The sequence below is a fragment of the Gastrolobium bilobum genome, unplaced genomic scaffold (assembly GCF_033153095.1).
Source record: "Gastrolobium bilobum isolate Gb01-03AN ecotype WA unplaced genomic scaffold, APGP_CSIRO_Gbil_v1 utg68203, whole genome shotgun sequence".
NCBI classification, from domain to species: domain Eukaryota; kingdom Viridiplantae; phylum Streptophyta; class Magnoliopsida; order Fabales; family Fabaceae; genus Gastrolobium; species Gastrolobium bilobum.
The window spans coordinates 1-22808 of record NW_026898871.1 but is presented as its reverse complement, the minus strand read 5'-3'; the positions used below and the strand labels follow the sequence as shown (position 1 = coordinate 22808).

Here is a 22808-nt window from a genome sequence, read left to right as displayed (position 1 = left end):
GATCCGGGGTGGATGCAAGTAGCGTCTTGCACTAGTGTGGGTATTTGGCGTATGTAAATCCTGCATTTCTCTGGCCAGTATAATAGAATTGACACACATGACATGATTATCTGCTGCATTGCACTATTTTAGAACTGATGATGATATCTGCTTTTAAACTTATATTGCACATGTAAGTGAGCTTGGGGTGGAAGATCCTTGAGGACCCCTTGTCTTACTGAGATTTCTTGTTTAGAGATCTCACCCCACGTTTGGGGAATGCTTATTTCAGGTTCCGGTAGTTTGGTGACTGATGCCTCTGGCGGCAGGAGGCCAGAGCTTAGTTGATGATATTATGTTGTATTGCTGCCATGACTGGATATGGATGTTGTTTATGTTTTCCGCTATTTATGCTTTTGTTGTTGTTGAGATTGATGTTGGGCGTGTTGCCTTATTTGAGTGAGCATGGGGATTGTCCATGACACTTTATGTTAATGCTTTAGATTGGAGTTGTATAAACTGTTAGATGGTCCGGTCTACGTTGTTGTAGTTCCGTGACTAGAGCCACACTTTTATTATCTATGTTATGAGGTATTTCAGTTAGCTGTTTTATTGCAATTGCATACAGGCGATGTTTTATTAATTGATTAATAAGCAAGTTGGTAATGATAATGACATCATAAATGAAAAGAAAAAGATATTCCGCATTTTTAATTAAGCGCTGCTTAATACGATAGTATGATAACATTACCGGATATATACGGGGTGTTACAGTCGCAACATCTACCTTATCACTCACTCGCCCTTGAAGCTCTATTACAGTTTAACTTGATCCACCCTTCATGTGGGAGGTTCCACCGCACCATCGAATTCATCTCTGGCGAGGAAGAAGGCCTCTGCGAATGCTGCTCCTACCTAGTTGGACCTCATGAATATAGGCATCTCCTACTACGTGTCCTTTTTCTGGTCTTACAATATATGCAATGTTCATTTTTTTAGAAACAAAAAGATTTATTTTCTTCGCGTGGGCACATTTCGCTAAAGCTTTGATCCATACCCTGGGAGAACGTTGGTTCAAACCCTAATGTGAGGACTTTGTTGATGAGTAATATATAATCACTTTCAAAAATCTTGAAAAGAGGATTGATGTGAGGACTTTATTGATGAATAATATGTAATCTTTTCCCTAAATCCTTAGAAATCCTTCTTAAAACTTAAAAAATATATTTCAGACATAATAAACATCATAAATAAAGGGAGGGTTATATTTACCATTAGGTAAGTTTACCACATTTACAACTAATTTCATCACCGTTAGATTAGAATTAAATTTAACGGTTCATAATTATCTCTTATAATCCTATTTTTTTCTCTCACATTCTCTTTCAGTCTCTCTCTAGGTTTCCATCCTCTCTCTCTCTAGGTTTGCACCATTACCTCAAAGTAATTCAGAAAATTGGGGAAGAGAAATATAAAGATGCAATTTTACTTCAGAAGTGCTCATGCCCATCTTGTATGTCTTTTTTTTGTGGTCATCATTTGATGCGGAGAAACTCTAAAGGAAATAATGAAACAAAAATCAAATATGGAGTAATGTTCAAATATGGAGGTAATCAAATATATATATATATATATATATATATATATATATATATATATATATATATATATCTATATATAGGGCTTATCGTTTCTCAAGTTGCTTGAGATAACTTTATCTCCGGCTAATAAATCATAATCGTACAAAGATAGATCAATGGTGATAAAGGAAGAAAGAAAATAAATATATATATATCTATATATAGGGCTTATCGTTTCTCAAGTTGCTTGAGATAACTTTATCTCCGGCTAATAAATCATAACCGTACAAAGATAGATCAATGATGATAAAGGAAGAGAGAGAAAAAGGAAATCATAACCATTTAAAGGTGAATCAAAAAATATAAGAAAATAAATAAACAAAACCACGTAGTTTTGAGCTAGCTGTAGATAAATATATCTCAAGTAGATTGAGATATATTTTTCTCATATATATATATATAGAGAGAGAAAAACATTTATCAAGCAGCTTGAGATAAGTTTATTCCGGCTACCCAATGAACATATTTCATTTTTTTATTAACAGTTGTGATACCTATTGAACGATATTATAACTACAACTATAACAACCCTCATTAGTAAATTAAGAGAAAAGAAATTAATTAGGTGTTTAATTAGATTAAACACTTATGCAAGGAAATTATGTGAAATAAATTATTAGATTAAAATAATGTGGGTTCATGATAATTAATGGGAATATACAGTTTATGTTAGACAAGTCTAATATGAGATAGATATAATTATGAAATATGAATTAGAATATGAGAATATATATATAGTGGGAATTAAGGGATATTTTATAGTTTAGCAAAATTAAGTCGAAACTTGAATGAGATGATTTAATTAATTTATCTAGTAAATGTAGTGGGATAAATGTGAATTTAACTTGATCCAATAATGTGTAGAGAGATTTATTTAATTAAGTTGGAATTGATTTAATATCAACTAATAGGAAATTTTAAATAGGTCAAATTAATTGTGTGAATTAACAAGTTATGAGATAGCCTTAAACTTAGAGGATTGGTTATTAAATTATTGGTGTTCACATGAATTTTTGGTGAAGCCCATTGTGCTATAAAATTAGAATGGCCCGTGTAGTTTATTTTTTGGTGAGACTAATAGGTACCCAATTAAGTGGTGAAAGGTCAAAGTTTGAAGATTTGAATCATAGTATCCAAATTAATTGGCAAGTTGGCTCCTCACTTGCCATAGTCATACGTTGCCCATTATTGAGGGTTGACACATCATAAGTGATTGAGAAAGTTCACAGCCTTGGAGTTTAGCTTCCCACTCTCATTTTGTTCTTTCCTCTCTATGTGCAGCGAAATATTAGGAGAAGAAAGGGCAAGTTTAGTCACTTGAAATACTTAGAATGAGGACAAATGATCTCCATGAAAGATGTAGAGTTATGTCTTGAGAGTAAATTCCTAGTTGAATTTCCTTGAAAGAAGCCTTAGTTTGTGAGAAAACCCTTCCCCATTGCTGCGACCTAATGTTGTTAAAAAGAGAGTACAAGGACTGTTTGTGTTATCTAATGGTTGGACTATGACTCTAGTGTTAGTACTTGGGTGTCCTAGAGACAATCTTATGATTAAATAAGGACATAGATGTAGACCTTTTTAATATTGTCGCAAATAAATAAAAGCACTCTTTATCTTGTTTCATAATTTTGTCTCGATATTAATGTTAATATATTATGAATAACTTGATAAACCTCGTGGAATAAAATAGGTATCTCTTGAATATCTGTGATGAGATCACGATCATGAGGATTCAAGAATACCGGATGCTTATTCCTAATATTATGTTCCTAGTCTAGAGATACTGAGAATGGGGTCAGTAATCTCGGGTAAGACTAGCATGACTTATCTACTTGTATATGGATACAAGGTATAGACCTCATGTGCTACAGATATGGAGATGTCTTAGCTAAAGTCGTGGGTGGACCTATAAGAGTATAGCTCGCACTGAACGGACCCACAAAGAGACTCTATGAGGAAATCTCACATATAGTATCATTAGAGTAGTCTCTTTATATTTTGGTATGTCTTTCCTTAGACCAGAAGTTATCACTTAGACTGTGTTCTAGAAGGCATGCTTTGACTGTATACCTCGTCTGCCTGAAACATGGAGATTCATAGGTATGCTCTTGGGCTTGTCCTGATAGGGCACAGGGCTAGGGTGATAAGCTGAAGGAATTCGTCAAATCTCTGTGAGAGATTAGGTTATCCTTAAACCGGAGAAATCGGGATGACATTTACAGTGACTCGGGAATCTATGCATAGTAAAAGAGATCATAAGATGATCTGCCTTTAGAGTCAGTAAATTGAAGACTCCCTATTTCATAAAAAGCTAACCCTAAACCGCAAGGGATGATACGTTTCTTTACCCTAAGTTTTATGGAAGGTAACCGAGACGAAGGGACAAACATACGGCAACCAAATATGTTTAATAGGATGATCAAATCATTAATCTAACTAGTTCTGGGGCAACAAAGCATTGCTAGTGCTCTGTGTTGTCATTAGATGGGTTGTGGGCTTATTGGGCCCAAGCCCATTTATGTCAGTGGCTATGTTGGACCTAATGGGTCACACACAAACACCTAATTGTCTAGATGCTCTAGCATTAAAAGCATTGGGCCTTATAATAGTTATTAGCCCAAGAAGTAGTTTGGAACTCCACCTAAAGGGGTGGAGGGCGCATGGTTAATGTAATGAGCTTGGATAGTCCAAGTCATTACTAATTAATTTAATTAGTTAAATTAATTAATTATCAAACATTTAAATTTTGAATTTTGGAATTTAAAATTTGAATTTTGAAATTTAAATTTTGAATTTGAATTTTGAATTTGAAATTTGAAATTTGAATTTTGAAATTTGAATTTTGAAATTTGAAATTTGAATTTTGAATTCAAAATTTTGAAATTTGAAATTTGAAATTTGAAATTTGAATTTTGAATTTTGAATTTGAATGTTTGAAAGTTTAAATTTGAATATTTTAATATTTGAATTTAATAATTAAATTAGAATTGGCTATGAAAATTGTTTCATTACGAAAAAGGATAAGACAAGATCTTATTTGAAAAAGACAAGATAAGATCTTGTTGGAACATAACAAGATTAGATCTTGTTGGAACATATCAAGAGAAAATCTCTTGGACATAATCCAAGGAGATATGGGGCGCTAATATGGCTGATGATTAGTCATCAGTATCAGCTCCAGAAGATACAATCTGTTGAGAGAATATTTGAGTGATTTGATTACTCAAATGTATCTGGTCATTATTTAGGCTATATGGGGCGCACCATATAACTGATTATATGATGATTTATGATCAGATATTTGATTAGGTTTTGAACCTAATATATCATAAAGATATGATAGGATGTTGTTGGCAAGATTTGATGAGATTTGATTTGCAACAAATCATATTCTCTCTCTCTTTGATGGAGCGCCCTTTTGGAAGGGATTTTTATTGATTAAAAATCTGATTTGTTTTTAACAAATAGGCTCCTCTCGTGCGCCTCTTTATATATGTTCCTTCTAGGGTTTTTAGAAAACCAACCAAGCCATTCTCTCCTAATTTCCTGCGCCACTTTTGTGAGGTTTTCTCTCAAAAAACTTCACTCTTCCAAACACTTTTACATAGCCTCCTCTCATCACACATTGAGCGAATAACAAGCCTCTTTGTGGTGATCAATTGGCGGCTTTACTGGAAGGAGTTCCTGTATCTAGACGCAGGTGGTGTGGATCAACGTTAGAGGGTCTGAACCCTTCAGACCTACCTTTGATCGTCTTGAGTTTTTCACGAACAAGGTATGACATACGTCTTAAAGTATGTATCTTGATATGCATGTGTATTCCGCTTGCGGAAAAATTTTGTTTTTCCCCTCTCACATGCTACGGCCTTCAAGGCCCTCTTTTTACTTTCAAGTGGTATCAGAGCCAGGTTACTTTACCATAGACGGGTGATGGTACCTTGTTTGTGATCATATTTTTCACGGTTGAAATTTCTTTAAAGAGTTAAAAATTTGATTTTTACGTATGGATTTTAATTTACAATACTTTAAACGGTTAAAGTTTTCGTTTTTATGAACAAAAATTACATGGTTGTTTTACTTTGTGAAAGTTTTAATAAGGAAACACCTTTTTGAAAGGTGTAGTTCGACCATGAAAGGTGTTTTGAACACCTTGATTGTTTTCTTATTTTTCTTCATGAATTGTTTCAGAAACATGGCATGAAATTTTTTTGAAAATTTGAATCATATACTTTTGTATATGGTTCGGCCATATTGAGATTTATGGCTACATGCATGGTTTAATTTTATGTTCTTTGAGAAAGAATCAATAAAATTTGAATTAAATAAATTGTTGTTTAATTCGGCCAATTGAAGAATTAAGGAAAATTTAGAATTTTAATTATGTTTTAATATTTAATTGTTAAATATCAAGACATACGTGAAAAATATATTATATGATAATATTTTTGTACTTGTGAGTTATCTAACATTTAAGGTGCAAAAGAGGAAGGGGATGGTTATGGTGCCCGGAATTTGAAATTTGAAATTTGAAATTAATTTGTAATTTTGGGCTCTTTTACAAGAGATGTAATTTAAATTTCAAATTTTGTAATTTAAATTTTGTAATTAGAGAAATTAGGCTAGTGGCGTATAGACGACAAGAAGCCGAGGCTTGAGAAGCAAGATGGGCAAAAGAGCGAGCACCATGACTATCTCAAAATAAAACTGTTTTATTTGCATGTATGTTATTATACGACTAGTATGCATGAGATTAGATTTAGATTAGCTTTCGCAATATTTCTATTATTATAATTGTAAAAAAAAAAGAATTTTGACAATTTATTTATTATAAGATTTTTTATAAATTGTTAGAAATTTGGGGTGTTACAGTTATCTTAGGACCATTTTGTTTCACGTGAAAGATATTGTTTTTTGGAGCATTGTTATTCATTAGTTGCATTGTAACTTAATTGCTGCATCTGTGTGGTCTTTATTTCGGCGCTTTCCCTGTAACCTAATCATTGCTTTTGTTTACCGTAAATGGCCATTTCCTGTCACTGTTTCATTCAATGAAAGTGATAAGCTTAACTTCATCCTTCAATGACTTTTATTATTATTTTTATTTTGTTCTATTATCCATTCAGAACCAATGACATATATTGATATGGTTCATTTCTTCTCTATATGTCATTCCCATTCTCAACTGTTGACAGACACTCTTTCATTCTCTAGAATCTAACCATAAATGTTTGCTTGTTTTGTTGTTGTTTAAGATAAGATGAGCTTTTTAGCGAAGATGTTTTTGTTCATGAATCCGTGTGCCAAGCCAACCCCCGTTGATGGGGATGAAGATGACCGTGGGAACGGCACGCCGAACATAAAAGAAGCCGTCAAGGGTCTGACGTCGCAGGTCCTTAATACTCACTCCCTCTCTTCAACAAACATTGTTTTTTTCATCTTCTTTTTCCATCTTGGTTAAAACAAACAAAATCAAACCACATGTTTACCTTCTTCTTTATTTTGCTTCCTTTATATTTGCTTATTAGTTTACCTTCTTCTTCATGCTCTTCCTTCTTCCTTTTGATGCCTCTCCTAACTATTTCGAACCAAATGTTTCTAAATTGTGTCCAGGCAAATTCGCCGTATCAAATTCAGGTAATATAAAATGCATATCAAAAACATGTTCCTTATTGTTTTTTCCTTCACAATTAGATGGTCGTAGGAGCATGTTCTTTGGTGAAATTAGGAAATGGTAAAATCCTAGATTGCATGTAACATGTTGCCAAATTTCATTTAAAAATTTATTTAGAAGATTAGTGGGTTTTGATTTGACTCTTTGTTAACTCTGTCTGCAGCCGGGAAATTTTTGATGCAGATGCAGCCAAGGATTGGTGGCTGCGCAACAGGGTTCGAGTTCATGCTCAGTATATGTGAAGCCTTGTTGCTGTGAAGAAAAGTGGATGTTTTAAACTGCAGGAATTTTCAACTTTTCTTTCCTAGACATTGTTATCTTCTTGTTGTTGTTGTTCTTGGTGATGGTCTCTTAATATGTTATAGTTGGTACTGTTTTGTAAGTTTAAGTTTGTGGTTCTCTATTTACTCCAATTACTCTGGGGTATATTGCTGTTGATTTATCTTTGGTTGAACATTTGGTAAGTTTGGTTATTTAAGACCAACTTGCTATTTTATAATATATATTTTCCTTGTGTGGTTTATCAGCGCAAGCTTGTGAAAACCCTATATGTTGATGAATGATACGTAATATTTTCCCTAAATCCTTAGAGATCCTTCTTAAAACTTAAAAAAATATATTTCTGTTATAAAAAAAAAAATTATATATATATATATATATATATATATATATATATTCAGACATAATAAGCATTATAAAAAATATTACTTCGTTTAAATCGTGATATCACTGCAATCTTGTTTGCATAAAATATTTAAAAAATTTAAATGATTATATATACATATTAAAACTGTGTACCCTATGAGAAAAATTAGGCTTTTTGACCCTTTTACCCTTAATTAATTAATTAATAACCATTTTGCCCCTCATTCAAAACTATCTATTAATCTGTCCCTCTTTAATCGATTAAGTTGAAGATTTAATCGATTAAATGGTCAAAACTAACAAAAATGGTTGACTTGAAGATTTAATCGATTAAATCTTCAACTTAATCGATTAAATCTCCAAAAAGAAACGAAAAGTAGATAAATAAGCTTTGCTTTATGGTTTCAATCATTTGATTATGTTGGATTGTCAATATAGATATAGTCCGAAAACAAAGGCCCCACTTGCTTTTATTACTTGGTGAAGGCAAATTTGTGAAGGAAAATACGCAGCAGACGCCTTTTCTTTTCTTTTCTTTTTTTAACCCTTTTTAACTATTAACTCTTGGATGCTGCAATTGCCAATTGATTAGGGGCAAGCTTGCAAAGTCAACACACTTGCTAATGCTAAATGCAATGACAAGACAACATTAAATGGAATTATAAAATTAAAGCTCATCCATAAACTCCTGTCTGAAAGCATGATAAAAATTGGAGGGGAGAAAAAAAAATCTTTCGTTCCTATCTCAAGTGACAAGACAACACTTGCTAACTTTTTGGAGATTTAATCGATTAAGTTGAAGATTTAATCGATTAAATCTTCAAGTCAACCATTTTTGTCAGTTTTGACCTTTTAATCGATTAAATCTTCAACTTAATCGATTAAAGAGGGACAGATTGATAGATAGTTTTGAATGAGAGACAAAATAATTATTAATTAATTAATGAAGGGTAAAAGGGTCAAAAAGCCGAAAAACATATCCTTTTTAAAATGTCATGATTTGAATAGTCTTATTTTTTTTCACGTGTTTCTTTTTTGATGTTACAAGAGAAAGGCATAAAAATAACTATAATAAAACCTGTCAATTATTCATATAAAATTTATAAAACTTAATTTAGTGTCCCAAATTCGATTTGAATAGATAAAAAGGTGGCACTGTACTTTTTTTGGAAATATTCCATTTGGTTCATTGCTTCGCAACTAATCCGATTCGATTTGAATAGATAAAAAGGTGGCACTGTACTTTAAACAAAGCACAACGATCAATTAACAAAATCACAACAATAATAATACGATAGATCAAGATACGTATGCATAATCTGTTTTCCGAATTATGCCCTAGTAGTGTACGTGACGATTATTTAACATTACAAACTAAAAAACAGATTAGTTGTATAAAATTAAAATAAAAAATAACACACACGGATTAGTTGAGAAAACCTCTAAAAGAGCTTAATAAATGATTTGATAATATATTTGAATTTCTCATCCATTGATTCACTCCCATCAAATATACTATACTACTTCTTTTAAGGGTTAAAAAGTAAATTAATTAATTGTATGCTCAAATTTATAGAAAACTCCCAGGCAAAGAGACCTTCGCTCTGCAAAAACCTAAAGTCAAATTAACAAACATATCTATTTGAATGAATCCAAGTTCAAGACAAAGTCTAATCGTTACATCTTCGTGTAGTTCGAAATTTACCTAATAAGGAGTTTTCTTACCTTAGAATCGTTATAGTTACTGTCATTCACTGAATCATAAATTTAATTAATGTTAGAGCAAAAGCCAAACATATTTGTTATGGTGTGAATAGATTCTAAAATATGTGGGTCAAACTTACTTGACATAGAAGTTTGCAACCCTAAGATAGGTAGGACTTTAATAGCTGCTGTCATCATTCACAAAGCCCAATCACCAATAATTAAAACAAGTCAAACATATTTGTTAGAGCGTCAATTGATTATAAACAGGCGGGCTGAAACTTATTTGACAACATATTTTGCTAGCTCAGGACCATTGTAGTTGTGATCGTCATTCACTAGGTAAGATATTATAACAATCAATTAGGATTATTATCAATGTTATTACTAATTAATTTTATCATTAAATCGATTACATTGATTCAACGGTTATCATTAAATGTGATAAATCATAATCATACAAAGATGGAAATAAATATAACTGTTGGATCAATATAATCGATCTAATAGTGAAATTGATTGGTAGTAACATTGATAGTAACCCTAATTTGTTGTTATAATATCATTTCTAATTTTTGTTTAGGGTAAATTGATTCCAACTACCGCAATTAAACAATTAAAGTAAGGATAAAGTATTTCTTCAGTCACCGGAGATAAGTGATTCCAAAATTACATCGTTTTGAATTAATGAAGGGTGTTTCCGTAAGTTAGGAAAATTAATGAAGGGTGTTTAAGTAAAATTTATTTGATAAAAAAAAAATTACAGAAATACTTTTTATTAATTCAAAACGACGTAATTTTTGGATAACTGAAAATAAGTTATTTACAAGAATCAAAATAATTTTGGGATAACTGAAAATAATTTTGGTAAGCCTCATCACCTTTGATCTGGAGTCTTTGAGCTTAAAAATGGAACCTTGATACATGTAAAGGTTAAAAGATGATAACTTAATGTTGGGGTTGGTCAAACACACCTAGAAATGCATGTTTAGGTGTTTAAAATCGGTAAAAACCCAACCTTGGAAGGATATCTTCACGAAATGCAGTTTCTGCATTCTGTCGTGAAATATCCGGATATGTGATATCCGGATATGAGATTTGGACATCCGGATATGGGATTCTGGATATCCGGATATTGCATATCCGGATATGTCCAGTGAGATATCCGGATATTGCATATCCGGATATGGTCCCGAGAAATATCCAGATATTCTGGGATTTCGTAGAACAGTAGCTGTGTTGTGTGTACAGTAGGCTATTGGGGGTTTGTGCACCCTAGATTGATGAAGTTGAACTTCTGTAATTAATAAACTAAGTCAGAATCATTGTGATTAAGGGCTTATGGCTTGGTATGGATCCTTAAGATGTAAAACGTAAGGAAAGGCATTGTCTTTAAGTAATATGCTTGTGTTGATTTATTATTGATATAGTATTGGTCCATAACAGATTGTGAATCTGCTGTGTTTGGACTTTGAGCTGTGGACTCTTGGCTTTGGGTGTTAGCTTGCAAGGTAAGCTTTCGTGTCCTCGGTTTAGCCATGTTGTGGTTCCACCATGTCCCATGGGGGTGTGGTTGTATGCATGTTGTGTTACATGCTTTGAATATTTGAAATGTTGTTGAGCTTTCTGTGTAATGGCTTTTAATATGCATGTGTTGTTCCATCTTGACGGTAAACATGAGTATGTAACGTCATACAAGACGGTGATTCGAGGTGGATGCAAGTAGCGTCTTGCACTAGTGTGGGTATTTGGCGTATGTAAATCCTGCATTTCTCTGGCCAGTATAATAGAATTGACACACATGACATGATTATCTGCTGCATTGCACTATTTTAGAACTGATGATGATATCTGCTTTTAAACTTATATTGCACATGTAAGTGAGCTTGGGGTGGAAGATCCTTGAGGACCCCTTGTCTTACTGAGATTTCTTGTTTAGAGATCTCACCCCACATTTGGGGAATGCTTATTTCAGGTTCCGATAGTTTGGTGACTGAGGCCTCTGGCGGTAGGAGGCCAGAGATGAGTTGATGATATTATGTTGTATTGCTGCCATGACTTGATATGGATGTTGTTTATGTTTTCCGCTATTTATGCTTTTGTTGTTGTTGAGATTGATGTTGGGCGTGTTGCCTTATTTGAGTGAGCATGGGGATTGTCCATGACACTTTATGTTAATGCTTTAGATTGGAGTTGTATAAACTGTTAGATGGTCCGGTCTACGTTGTTGTAGTTCCGTGACTAGAGCCACACTTTTATTATCTATGTTATGAGGTATTTCAGTTAGCTGTTTTATTGCAATTGCATACATGCGATGTTTTATTAATTGATTAATAAGCAAGTTGGTAATGATAATGACATCATAAATGAAAAGAAAAAGATATTCCGCATTTTTAATTAAGCGCTGCTTAATACGATAGTATGATAACATTACCGGATATATACGGGGTGTTACAGTCGCAACATCTACCTTATCACTCACTCGCCCTTGAAGCTCTATTAGAGTTTAACTTGATCCACCCTTCATGTGGGAGGTTCCACCGCACCATCAAATTCATCTCTGGCGAGGAAGAAGGCCTCTGTGAATGCTGCTCCTACCTAGATGGACCTCATGAATATAGGCATCTCCTACTACGTGTCCTTTTTCTGGTCTTACAATATCTGCAATGTTCATTTTTTTAGAAACAAAAAGATTTATTTTCTTCGCGTGGGCACATTTCGCTAAAGCTTTGATCCATACCCTGGGAGAACGTTGGTTCAAACCCTAATGTGAGGACTTTGTTGATGAGTAATATATAATCACTTTCAAAAATCTTGAAAAGAGGATTGATGTGAGGACTTTATTGATGAATAATATGTAATCTTTTGCCTAAATCCTTAGAAATTCTTCTTAAAACTTAAAAAATATATTTCAGACATAATAAACATCACAAATAAAGGGAGGGTTATATTTACCATCAGGTAAGTTTACCACATTTACAACTAATTTCATCACCGTTAGAATAGAATTAAATTTAACGGTTCATAATTATCTCTTATAATCCTATTTTTCTCTCTCACATTCTCTTTCAGTCTCTCTCTAGGTTTGCACCATTACCTTAAAGTAATTCAGAAAATTGGGGAAGAGAAATATAAAGATGCAATTTTACTTCAGAAGTGCTCATGCCCATCTTGTATGTTTTTTTTTTTGTGGTCATCATTTGATGCGGAGATACTCTAAAGGAAATAATGAAACAAAAATCAAACATGGAGTAATGTTCAAATATGGAGGTAATCAAATATATATATATATATATGGCTTATCGTTTCTTATAACACCTCACAATTTTAAATTAAGTATTTAAGCCATTAAGTGTGTAATCAAGTGATGGATTAGTGAAAATCCTAAAGATTAGGCCAAAATACAAAGAAAGGGCAAAACAGTAATTAGCCAACACGCAACCCTAGGCAGATAAAAATTGAGTAGAAGGTCTCATATGGTAAAAATAACCCTGGAAATGGGTTCAGAACGAAAAATTGAATGGATAAGCAAGTTTCAGAAAAATCAGTGAATAGTATTTTTCGCGGGTAAAAATACCGCGTTACGATTGCACCGTAAAACGTGCCAGTTGAATTTTGAGCTCTAGGTTTCAAATATGAGTTACAAATGGTGTAATGAGTTAGGAAATATGATTGTTGATAAAATTTGATGAAAGTAAGTCATTTTGGGGAAACGTGCCAACGGCGCGCGCAATAGCTTAAAACAGTGCTTTCTCCGAACGAATGGAGGACTCTGGATTCATCTGATCAAGCATAATTAAAGGAGAATAGTTAATGTTAAAAATTAGAGTTTCTAAATAGGCTTTGAATTTACGGACGTTTAGTGAGAGTTTTGACGCGTTTTGAATCGCGTGAGGTGGTGTGGGACCCACCCCACTTAAAATCACTTATGTCCACCTCATCCTATCACTATTCATCATCTTCCCACTCTCCTCTCTCTCCCAAACCCGAGCCATCAGCCTTCCCCACCCCTCTCCATGCAAAAATTTTCTTCTCCACTTTAATCACTCAAATCCTAACCAAATCCAACAAAGTTTAACTTGAAATTTGTTGGAAATTGTCTTCCAAAGCCATTGGTGGCCTTGTTGAGCCGTGAAAGTGAGAGGATTTTGAGATCTTCCCCCTCAAAGGCCGCGACTCACATTGAAGTTTGGGTGTTCATGGAGTTTTCAAATGCTCCAATGGTGGAGTATACTTAGGAGGAGTCATTTACCTTGCATTTGGGTGAGTTATTTCAACATTTCAATGGTTGATTTGTGATTTATGTTTATGAACCCTAAAAGAGGGATTTTATGATGTGTTGTGTTAGAGAGTTCAAATGGAAAATGTCTATTAGATGATAATGCCTTAGAATGATGTATTAAAGCTAGAAACGCAATGAAAATTTTAGGTGAAATGTGATGTTTTTTAACTTAGAATAATTTGATGGTCATGACATGGAATTTTGGAAAAATGTGTTGTGATGTTGATAATGAGTTGTTGTATGATAGAATGATGATATGATGTGATTGGTTGAGTTGAGGAATGGTTGAAAATGGAAAGAAATCCTTTGGAATGCCTTAGGGTAAAATTCGAACCTTTGAGGAAAAATTGAGGAATTGATGTTGAAAAATGAATTGGATGATGATTTGTGTAGTTATATAGTGCTTAGATGGGTTGTGTTGTGATTGGCAAGTGTTTGAATCAATGGGAAAAGTGAATTGTGTTTAGATACCTAAATGAGCCCAAAGTGAAATATTTCGCAAAACGATGCGTAAATGTCGTAAAACGGAAAAACGACGATTGCACTAGCCTCTAAACAACCTAAGGGAGTGTTATAAAATGAGAAAGAAAATTTAGAAAAATAAATCCCCAATTAACACCTATATGGCCGAACCTCCAAGGGAAAAAGGAGGAATTTTGTGGTTTTCGCGTTCTGATGTAATCCGACGCGAAAATGACGAACCGGCACTTGAATTGGCCTATTGACAACCTAATGAGATGTAACAAAATGAGAAACAAAATTTAGAAAAATAAATCTCAAAAATTACACTTCAATGGCCGAACCATCAAGGGAGGATGGGGAGGATTTTTGTGATTTTGCGTTTTGATGTTATTTGACGCGTACTGATGGATGTACGTAATTGTATAGGTTGCCGTACGTTGACTTGAATCCCGAAACGTGAATCTGGGAGTTACCCTTGGTCTTGGACCAAGAGGATTGAGGTATGTATTTAGTTCAAGGCATGTATAATTGTAAATTAACATGTATTGTTTGAATTATAAGAGATTGGGAATGTCTTCTGTGTAGGCATTCCGCTGTGTACCAAGTTGTGGGATAAGCTGCTGCGGAGCTAGTGAGGAAATTACTTAAGGTAACCTCTTGGTACTGGGGCTTGTTCCCCTTTTCTATTCCACCTTGCCAGTTGATGGCAACGGTAGGAAGTGTGTATGAATAGTATAGAACACATGAGCATGCATGCATTATTGCTATGGGTACTGCAGTACCGAGTCTCTGGCCAGTAGACAGTTTTATTAGCCTTCGGGCATTTTCGGACTTCCGCTGGATAGGTCTCCAGGAGGGAGTTCCAGTTGACTGCGTGTCATGGTGTGTGATCCGGGTAGGAGCACACTAGGAATGTCTTTGGCGTTTTGGTTGGTTTGGGCATCATGGTTGTGGTTTCTGTGAACACACCTTGGATGATACCCATAGGCTTATATATGCCCAGGGCGTACGTGGAATTGGGGTTACCATCCCGTATCGTCGTAGTTTGTTTCTTTATATTCCCCATTTCTCTAAATCCCTTGCTATATCTCGTTTTCAAAGTGGTTGTTTTATTCTATTGATATGCATCGAAGTGAACCATTGGGTGGAGTTTTCTCCAGAATCTCTTGGTTACTGAGATATATTCGTATATCTCACCCCTTCTCGGGGCATTTATTTCAGGAGGTAGCAGTGGAGCAGGAGCAGCGGGCAAGAGGCCCGCATAGTGAGCAGAGGAGTGCTTCATATTCTGCATTTTGTTGGCCGTGTGGCCTAGGCTAGACTTAGGGCATGAACATCTCATATGTATGTTGTATGCTTCATTAGCATATTTGTTCATGCCATTTTGCCTAAGTCTAGTAGTTATGTATTTGGTTATGTTGTCATTTGAATTTAAGTTGTAATATTGGAAGAATGTAAGTTGAAGTTTATGTTTCAATTTGTAAAGTGTAAAGCAATATTGTAATCATATTTGATGCATGACTATTTATGATGGAAGGGCCTTAGGCCTATTTTAGGGTATGATTACATGTATGATGAAAATATGCATGAAAAAGGTGTTAGTGATTGCAACTACCTAAGAATGATTAATATGAACTATATACCTAATGACTATAAACTGGATTGGGTTGTAAGTGCCCCAAGGCGTTGTTGGTCCTTGTGTGTGCCACCCATTGGATTATTACTGTATTATCATGTGATTATTAGGTACATTTGAGGTTTAAATGATTTTTACAAATTTGGGATTATTGGAAAAACAAAGGAAACTCTGGTGAATTTTCTGTAGAATTGGCAGATTTTAGGCGAACTTCGGGAGAGAATATCTCCCTCCATAGAGGTCCAATAGGGACGTTCCATATGCCATTTTTAAGGTTAAGATGTCCTCTACCTTGTGTAAAAATTTGAGGAAATTCTGGATTGATCTTCGGCCTGAAAAAATAGAGAAACACGGACTGCTCATGTGCCCTGCACCCGAGGCAGATTCTGGACCGGTTTTGGGAAATTAATTCCCACTTCGTTTCTCAGTCAAATTAAGCGTGTGATATATCAAAATGAAGTTTGAGATATCTAGTTTGTAGGATAAAATTTGAGAGCAAATGGTTGAATGGATTGAGTGAAGTAATTCGAGGAAGGTGAGTGGTTTGGAGCTGTTTTTGGGGTTGTTTGGCTATTCGCTGATCCAACTTCAAATGGCGATAACGGGATCTAATGAGCTCCGAATTGAGCTTATGATAGCTTGTTACAAAGGGAATTAAGTCAGACAAAGATGTAATCTGAGAAGAAAGTTTGGTTGCGATCGGTTTGGTTGCAGAAAAATTTAGAGTGAAACATGTCCGAATTGATAAAAACGTAAAGTTTGGAAATTGGCTAAGTGAGTTTATGGAAACTCCTTAGTAACTTATAATAAGTAATGTGAGTTATAAAAATAGTTTAAATAAGTCTTCCGCACGAGTTTACGGTTACGGTCACAGCTTTTAATTATTACGCCTTTTTATGTTTTAAATGCTCGCGTAATAATCGAAAAAAGTTTATTCGCATTTTTATAAATGAACTGCTGTGATTGTAACTGCGCTTAATATCATAATTAATGTTAACAATACCGGTGTACAACGGGCTGTTACATTCTTCATGCTCTTCTTTCTTCCTTACGGTGCCTCTCCTAACTATTTCGAACCAAATGTTTCTAAATTGTGTGAAAAATTGGACAAGTAATATTTGGATAGAAATTACTGGAGATTTCTACAAATAGAAAATGCTTTCCATTGGGGGTACATAGTTGATAGTAGAATATATACATATATAGACTTTCACGTTCAAGGATGTTGTTGTCATCCACTTGCATGTATTCTCTACCAAGTACATTCTCCACTAGCCCAGCTGTAAAGGTATTGTATGATGCTTTGAAAATGACCTAAGCCTAAAACCTTAAGACTCCATGGTATGTATTAATTGTATGGTACATGATTAAGACTTTTAAATGCATTGATGCTAATTTGAATTTTTATTCTGCATATGCAGATTAAGGATCTGGCGCTGAAGCTTTCAGGGAAGAAAATCAAAGCTGGCAACCCCAAGAGCATCAAGTATGACACCGTTTCTGAAGAGGTTCCATACGGCTACATTGCTGGTGGAAGCGCAAGTTCAACCCCTGCTTTGGACTACACAAACCCCAATCAATCCCCAAATGGTAACATCACCCCTGGAGGGCGTCAACCTCAACCACCAGCTGGTAGTGTAGCGATGGTGGACATGACTGGATCCAACAAGTGGATAGTAAAGATGGAGCCAGGTGCTCACATCACCGTTGTGTCTCTTCCTACTGGGGGCAATGATCTCAAAGGCATTCGCTTCAGGTATGTATAATATGTCCCAAGTTTTGAAAATATATGTAGTACCTTAGAGACCTTCAAATATATATATATATATATATATATATATATATATATATATATATATATGAGAGAATTTTAGTTATTGAAAAAAAAAACTAATTATCATGTAGTAATAAAGACTTACAATACTTGTTATTCAAAAAAAAAAGACTTATAATACTTGGCATTTAAATTTGAAGCCGAGACATGTTTGATAAGCCGCGAGCCCAGAGGTTGTGGGCTGAGAATTACGACAAGATCAGGGAGCTTCATAATATCCAGAATTTAAATCAACATGTTTTCAACCATCCTGCAAGGTCTGATGATGATGAGGTAATCTACAACTTTTACACACACACGTAGACCTACATATAGCCTACATACACACACTCATATGATGTTTTTTTATATAAAATATACATCATACGGATGCCTTGTTATCTAGGCGGGGATTGTTTTGGTTTAGGATGACGTAACTCTGTGTGTGTTGTGTTTTGTCCACTTTTTTGTGTACAAGGATGGTCCACTTCCTCTCACAGATTGGACTGGTTCATTTATTGGTTTATTTATATGCATGAGGTGGTTCTGTGGTTCTGACCTGAAGTGACCATCATGATCAACCAATCAAGTCAGTCCTAATCCCTTTGTTCTTTTTATAGTTATAAATTAGGGAACCAACTTTTCAAGTGGGTTCTTACGACTCTTCTCTTTTTAGCCACTTATAATTGCACATGAGATTATTCACTTACCATCATTATCCTGTTTTTCAAAAGTTTTCTATTGTGTGTCGATGCAAATTATATGATTTAGTATGGCAGGAAAGTATATAGTTGGTGTGGCCAGGTATAGATTGCATTTATGGCAGAAGTAGGTTTATATTTATAAGCAACTATTTATTTTTACACCATTATTCCATTATCCACGACCCTCTTTATTTTGCTTCTTTTATATTTGCTTATTAGTTTACCTTCTTCTTCATGCTCTTCCTTCTTCCTTATGATGCCTCTCCTAACTATTTCGAACCAAATGTTTCTAAATTGTGTAAAAAATTGGACAAGTAATATTTGGATAGATATTACTGGAGATTTCTACAAATAGAAAATTCTTTCCATTGGGGGTACATAGTTGATAGTAGGATATATACATATATAGACTTTCACGTTCAAGGATGTTGTTGTCATCCACTTGCATGTATTCTCTACCAAGTACATTCTCCACTAGCCCAGCTTTAAAGGTATTGCATGATGCTTTGAAAATGACCCAAGCCTGAAACCTTAAGACTCCATGGTATGTATTAATTGTATCGTACATGATTAAAACTTTTAAATGCATTGATGCTAATTTGAATTTTTATTTTGCATATGCAGATTAAGGATCTGGCGCTGAAGCTTTCAGGGAAGAAAATCAAAGGTGGCACCTCCGAGAGCATCAAGTATGACACCGTTTCTGAAGGCGGGTTCCACACGGCTACATTGGTGGTGGAAGCGCAAGTTCAACCCCTGCTTTGGACTACACAAACCCCAATCAATCACCAATTGGTAACACCATCCCTGGAGGGCGTCAACCTCAACCACCAGCTGGTAGTGTAGCGTTGGTGGACATGACTGGATACAACGAGTGGATAGCACAGATGGAGCCAGGTGTACACATCACCGTTGTGTCTCTTCCTACTGGGGGCAATGATCTCAAAAGGATTCGCTTCGTGTATGTATAATATGTCCCAAGTTTTGAAAATATATGTAGTACATTAGAAACCTTCATATATATATATATATCTATATATATATATATATATATATATATATATGAGAATTTTAGTTGTTGAAAAAAAAATTTAATTATCATATAGTAATAAAGACTTACAATACTTGGCATTTAAATTTGAAGTCGAGACATGTTTGATAAGTCGCGAGCCCAGAGGTGGTGGGCTGAGAATTGCGACATGATCATGGAGCTTCTTAATATACAGACTTTAAATCAACGTGTTTTCATCACTCCTGCAAGGTCTGATGATAATGAGGTAATCTAAAACTTTTACACACATATGATGTTGTTAAGAGTTAAGACTCTATTTCATCTACCTTGTTATTTTTCATGATACTTCAATTCATTTTTATCACTATATCGTGAGAAGAGGTTGACATAAATAAGAGCTCTCTATTGGATTCTCGAGATTCATTCATGTACATTACTATTGCCTTTGAACAGAACTCGGGGAATCTGAACAAGATATCCTAATGGCTTCAATGCTGAACATGGATTCGACTCCGGGGAATTTCCATGCACCTGCTGGGAATATGGGGTATTTCCATGGTGGGATATCAAGGGCTAACAACCCTACTGACAATGACATGGATGCTGAATGGGTTGAGCAGGATGATCCTGGAGTGTCAATCACTGTGAAGAGGTCAGCTAATGGGACCAGGAAAATTCGCAGTATCAAATTCAGGTAATATAAAATGCATATCAAAAACATGTTCCTTATTGTTTTTTCCTTCACAATTAGATGGTCGTAGGAGCATGTTCTTTGGTGAAATTAGGAAATGGTAAAATCCTAGATTGCATGTAACATGTTGCCAAATTTCATTTAAAAATTTATTTAGAAGATTAGTGGGTTTTGATTTGACTCTTTGTTAACTCTGTCTGTAGCCGGGAAATTTCTGATGCAGATGCAGCCAAGGATTGGTGGCTGCGCAACAGGGTTCGAGTTCATGCTCAGTATATGTGAAGCCTTGTTGCTGTGAAGAAAAGTGGATGTTCTAAACTGCTGGAATTTTCAACTTTTCTTTCCTAGACATTGTTATCTTCTTCTTGTTGTTGTTCACTCCAGTATATGGAGTGTAGTCTTGGTGATGGTCTCTTAATATGTTATAGTTGGTACTATTTCGTAAGTTTAAGTTTGTGGTTCTCTATTTACTCCAATTACTGTGGGGTATATTGCTGTTGATTTATCTTTGGTTGAACATTTGGTAAGTTTGGTTATTTAAGACCAACTTGCTTTTTTATAATATATATTTTCCTTGTGTGGTTTATCAGCGCAAGCTTGCGAAAACCCTATATGTTGATGAATGATATGTAATATTTTCCCTAAATCCTTAGAGATCCTTCTTAAAACTTAAAAAAAAAAAAAATTGTTATAAAAAAAATTATATATATATATATATATTTCAGACATAATAAGCATTATAAAAAATATTACTTCGTTTAAATCGTGATATCACTGCAGTCTTGTTTGCATAAAAAATTTAAAAAATTTAAAAGATTATATATACATATTAAAACTGTGTACCCTATGAGAAAAATTAGGCTTTTTGACCCTTTTACCCTTAATTAATTAATTAATAACCATTTTACCCCTCATTCAAAACTATCTATTAATCTGTCCCTCTTTAATCGATTAAGTTGAAGATTTAATCGATTAAATGGTCAAAACTGACAAAAATGGTTGACTTGAAGATTTAATCGATTAAATCTTCAATTTAATCGATTAAATCTCCAAAAAGAAACGAAAAGTAGATAAATAAGCTTTGCTTTATGGTTTCAATCATTTGATTATGTTGGATTGTCAATATAGATATAGTCCGAAAACAAAGGCCCCACTTGCTTTTATTACTTGGTGAAGGCAAATTTGTGAAGGAAAATACGCAGCACACGCCTTTTCTTTTCTTTTTTTAACCTTTTTAACTATTAACTCTTGGATGCTGCAATTGCCAATTGATTAGGGGCAAGCTTGCAAAGTCAACACACTTGCTAATGCTAAATGCAATGACAAGACAACATTAAATGGAATTATAAAATTAAAGCTAATCCATAAACTCCTGTCTGAAAGCATGATAAAAATTGGAGGGGAGAAAAAAAAATCTTTCGTTCCTATCTCAAGTGACAAGACAACACTTGCTAACTTTTTGGAGATTTAATCAATTAAGTTGAAGAGTTAATCGATTAAATCTTCAAGTCAACCATTTTTGTCAGTTTTGACCTTTTAATCGATTAAATCTTCAACTTAATCGATTAAAAAGGGTCAAAAAGCCGAAAAACATATCCTTTTTTTCACGTTTTTCTTTTTTGATGTTACAAGAGAAAGGCATAAAAATAACTATAATAAAACCTGTCAATTATTCATATAAAATTTATAAAACTTAATTTAGTGTCCCAAATTCTATTTGAATAGATAAAAAGGTTGCACTGTTCTTTTTTTGGAAATATTCCATTTGGTTCATTGCTTCGCAACTAATCCGATTCGATTTGAATAGATAAAAAGGTGGCACTGTACTTTAAACAAAGCACAACGATCAATTAACAAAATCACAACAATAATAATACGATAGATCAAGATACGTATGCGCCCTAAAACGATTATTTAACATTAAAACTAAAAAACAGATAACACACACGGATTAGTTCTCTAAAAGAGCTTAATAAATGATTTGATAATATATTTGAATTTCTCATCCATCGAGATATAAAAATCTCCTTGATTCCGATCATATGACTACTACAAAAGGTATCAAATATGAAAACGAATTATCTCATATGTTTTATTTAACATGATCACATCATATGGAAGAATCCTAATCATATAGAGGTGAATCAACAGTTATAATTTTATAACTAACTATTTCAATACTTTTTCTCTCTCTTCCCTTATCATCATTAATGATTCACTCCCGTCAAATATACTACACTACTTCTTTTAAGGGTTAAAAAGTAAATTAATTAATAGTATGCTCAAATTTATAGAAAACTCCCATGCAAAGAGACCTTCGCTCTGCAAAAACCTAAAATCAAATTCACAAACATATCTATTTGAATGAATCCCAGTTCTAGACAAAGTCTAATCGTTACATCTTCGTGTAGGTCGAAATTTACCTAATAAGGAGTTTTCTTATCTTAGAATCGTTATAGTTACTGTCATTCACTGAATCATAAATTTAATTAATGTTAGAGCAAAAGCCAAACATATTTGTTTTGGTGTGAATAGATTCTAAAATATGTGGGTCAAACTTACTTGACAT

The 22808-nt window shown here is 34.1% G+C and overlaps 1 protein-coding gene across 1 annotated transcript; it reads left to right on the top strand.

The window, feature by feature from the left end:
* The first annotated feature begins 17241 nt into the window (after positions 1–17241).
* Positions 17242–20031, top strand: LOC133284939 (protein BREVIS RADIX-like). Its single transcript, XM_061482076.1, has 7 exons — positions 17242–17307; positions 17441–17775; positions 17994–18126; positions 19161–19225; positions 19279–19497; positions 19681–19813; positions 20002–20031. The coding sequence occupies exons 1-7, from the start codon at positions 17242–17244 to the stop codon at positions 20029–20031; spliced, it is 981 nt and encodes a 326-aa protein (XP_061338060.1).
* Positions 20032–22808: the final 2777 nt, after the last annotated feature.